The 1,621-nt window shown below is 24.2% G+C and overlaps 2 protein-coding genes across 2 annotated transcripts; one reads left to right on the top strand and one right to left on the bottom strand.

Annotated features, from left to right (window-relative positions):
* Nucleotides 1–505: 505 nt before the first annotated feature.
* EHI_028780 (uncharacterized protein) lies at nucleotides 506–901 on the bottom strand (the record flags this gene model as incomplete). Its single annotated transcript, XM_001914526.1, has 1 exon — nucleotides 506–901. One exon carries the CDS (start codon nucleotides 899–901, stop codon nucleotides 506–508), a length of 396 nt encoding a protein of 131 aa, XP_001914561.1.
* Nucleotides 902–921: 20 nt separating this feature from the next.
* On the top strand, nucleotides 922–1,621 carry EHI_028770 (uncharacterized protein; the record flags this gene model as incomplete). The annotated part of the gene is made up of 1 exon (XM_001914525.1): nucleotides 922–1,621. A coding segment is annotated over one exon (700 nt), but the record flags the coding sequence as incomplete, so codon positions are not given.

The raw sequence follows: 1,621 nt of genomic DNA, 5'->3' as shown, positions 1-1,621 counted from the left end.
ATGAATCAGTTCCCCATGACATTAATGTTGATAAAGGAAATGTGTATGTAATATTCTTCAAATCTTTAATTCCAATTGTGTTAATTATATCTGCTTGTTTAATTGTTGTATTTCTTGATATTTCTGTGTTAATGTAAGATGTTAAAGATGTCATTTGTAATAATGCTTCTTCATTAGAATAAAATGGTGAATATAATGAAGTATTAACAAGAGATGATAAAGATATTAATTGACTTGTTAAATTATTAATTTCATTCATATTTGTTGTATTTAATGTTGATAATTGCGATACATCATCTCGAATATCATTAATATATGTATTTGTTTCTTTCATTTTCTCTTTCATTTCATCTATTTCTTCATTTGTTGTTATATTCTTAACATTAATTGTTGTTATTCCATCTGTTGTTTTAATTGTATCGAGATAAAATGTGTTGTTGTTGTTGAAATAACGTGTTGTTAAAATATTATTTTTATTTAAATATTTTGAACCAATTGCTTCCATTTAATAATGTAAATTAAGTTCTAAGATAAAATATTCATCCCAAAGTCCAACTGGGAAAATACTCTTTCCTTTATAATCTTTAAACCATATTTCTATTCTTGTTATATTTTTATTAATATTGAAATGTTTTGGTGTCATATTTCCATATGTTGAAAAACATATCATTTGATCATTTTCTGGTGAATCATAATTAAATGAAGCATGACAACTAACTCCAATATCTAATTGCCCATTCAAATTAAAATATACAAAATTCATTACTTCTATTGTTTTAGGATAATTTTCTGATGTAATAAATTCCCATGGTAAATTTATTATCCATTTATATGTTTTAAAATCTGCGATTGCATTTTCTCTTGTTATAGTGAAATATCGTTGACAATATAAATGTGTCATATTGATCTAATTATTTATAGATGAATACCAAACCAATTAGGATGTCTACTAGTGAATCAAACACAATCCATCGAAAACCAGCACGACCAATACGTTCAAGTCAATCAATGGTAAGTGATACTGATTCTAGTGAATCTATAGTAATGGATGATTCATATGATTCATATGATTATCCTCATTCACAGAATTTATCTTTTCATTCAGACAATACAAATATAAATCTTTCTTCACAATCAAAAATAAGAAATTATATTAAACTATTTATGAAATCTTCATCAAATTTATCTAGTGCTCCTAGATTTTTAAATTTAGTTTATGTATCTATTCCAACTACAGTAACTGATTATAAACATGGTAATATGTATGAAGCAATTAAACAAGAAGTAAAGAAATATATTGATGATAATGAAACAAGAATAAATGCTTTATTATCTGCACTTACAAAATTTAAAGTTATTAAGTCTTCAATTGAATCATCAATTATTAATATAAATAACGCAATCATATCAAAATTAACTCAATTTAATTCTTCTCAATTATTCAATGGAGATGGATTATTTTATTTAATTGAGAATGATTCATCATTAAATACTATTGATCTTTTAGTATCAAATATTATTATTACACTCCAAAGAAGAATTATTATTCAGACAGGAAAATCATCATCAGAGAAAAATCAATTTAATGTTGGTGATTTTTATGGGTCAGTGGAAAAACAGT

The sequence above is a fragment of the Entamoeba histolytica genome, genomic scaffold (genome assembly GCF_000208925.1).
Source record: "Entamoeba histolytica HM-1:IMSS scf_1104750516705 genomic scaffold, whole genome shotgun sequence".
Classification (NCBI taxonomy): domain Eukaryota; phylum Evosea; order Mastigamoebida; family Endamoebidae; genus Entamoeba; species Entamoeba histolytica.
The sequence above is the reverse complement of the archived record's forward strand: the minus strand, read 5'-3'. Positions and strand labels throughout refer to the sequence as shown.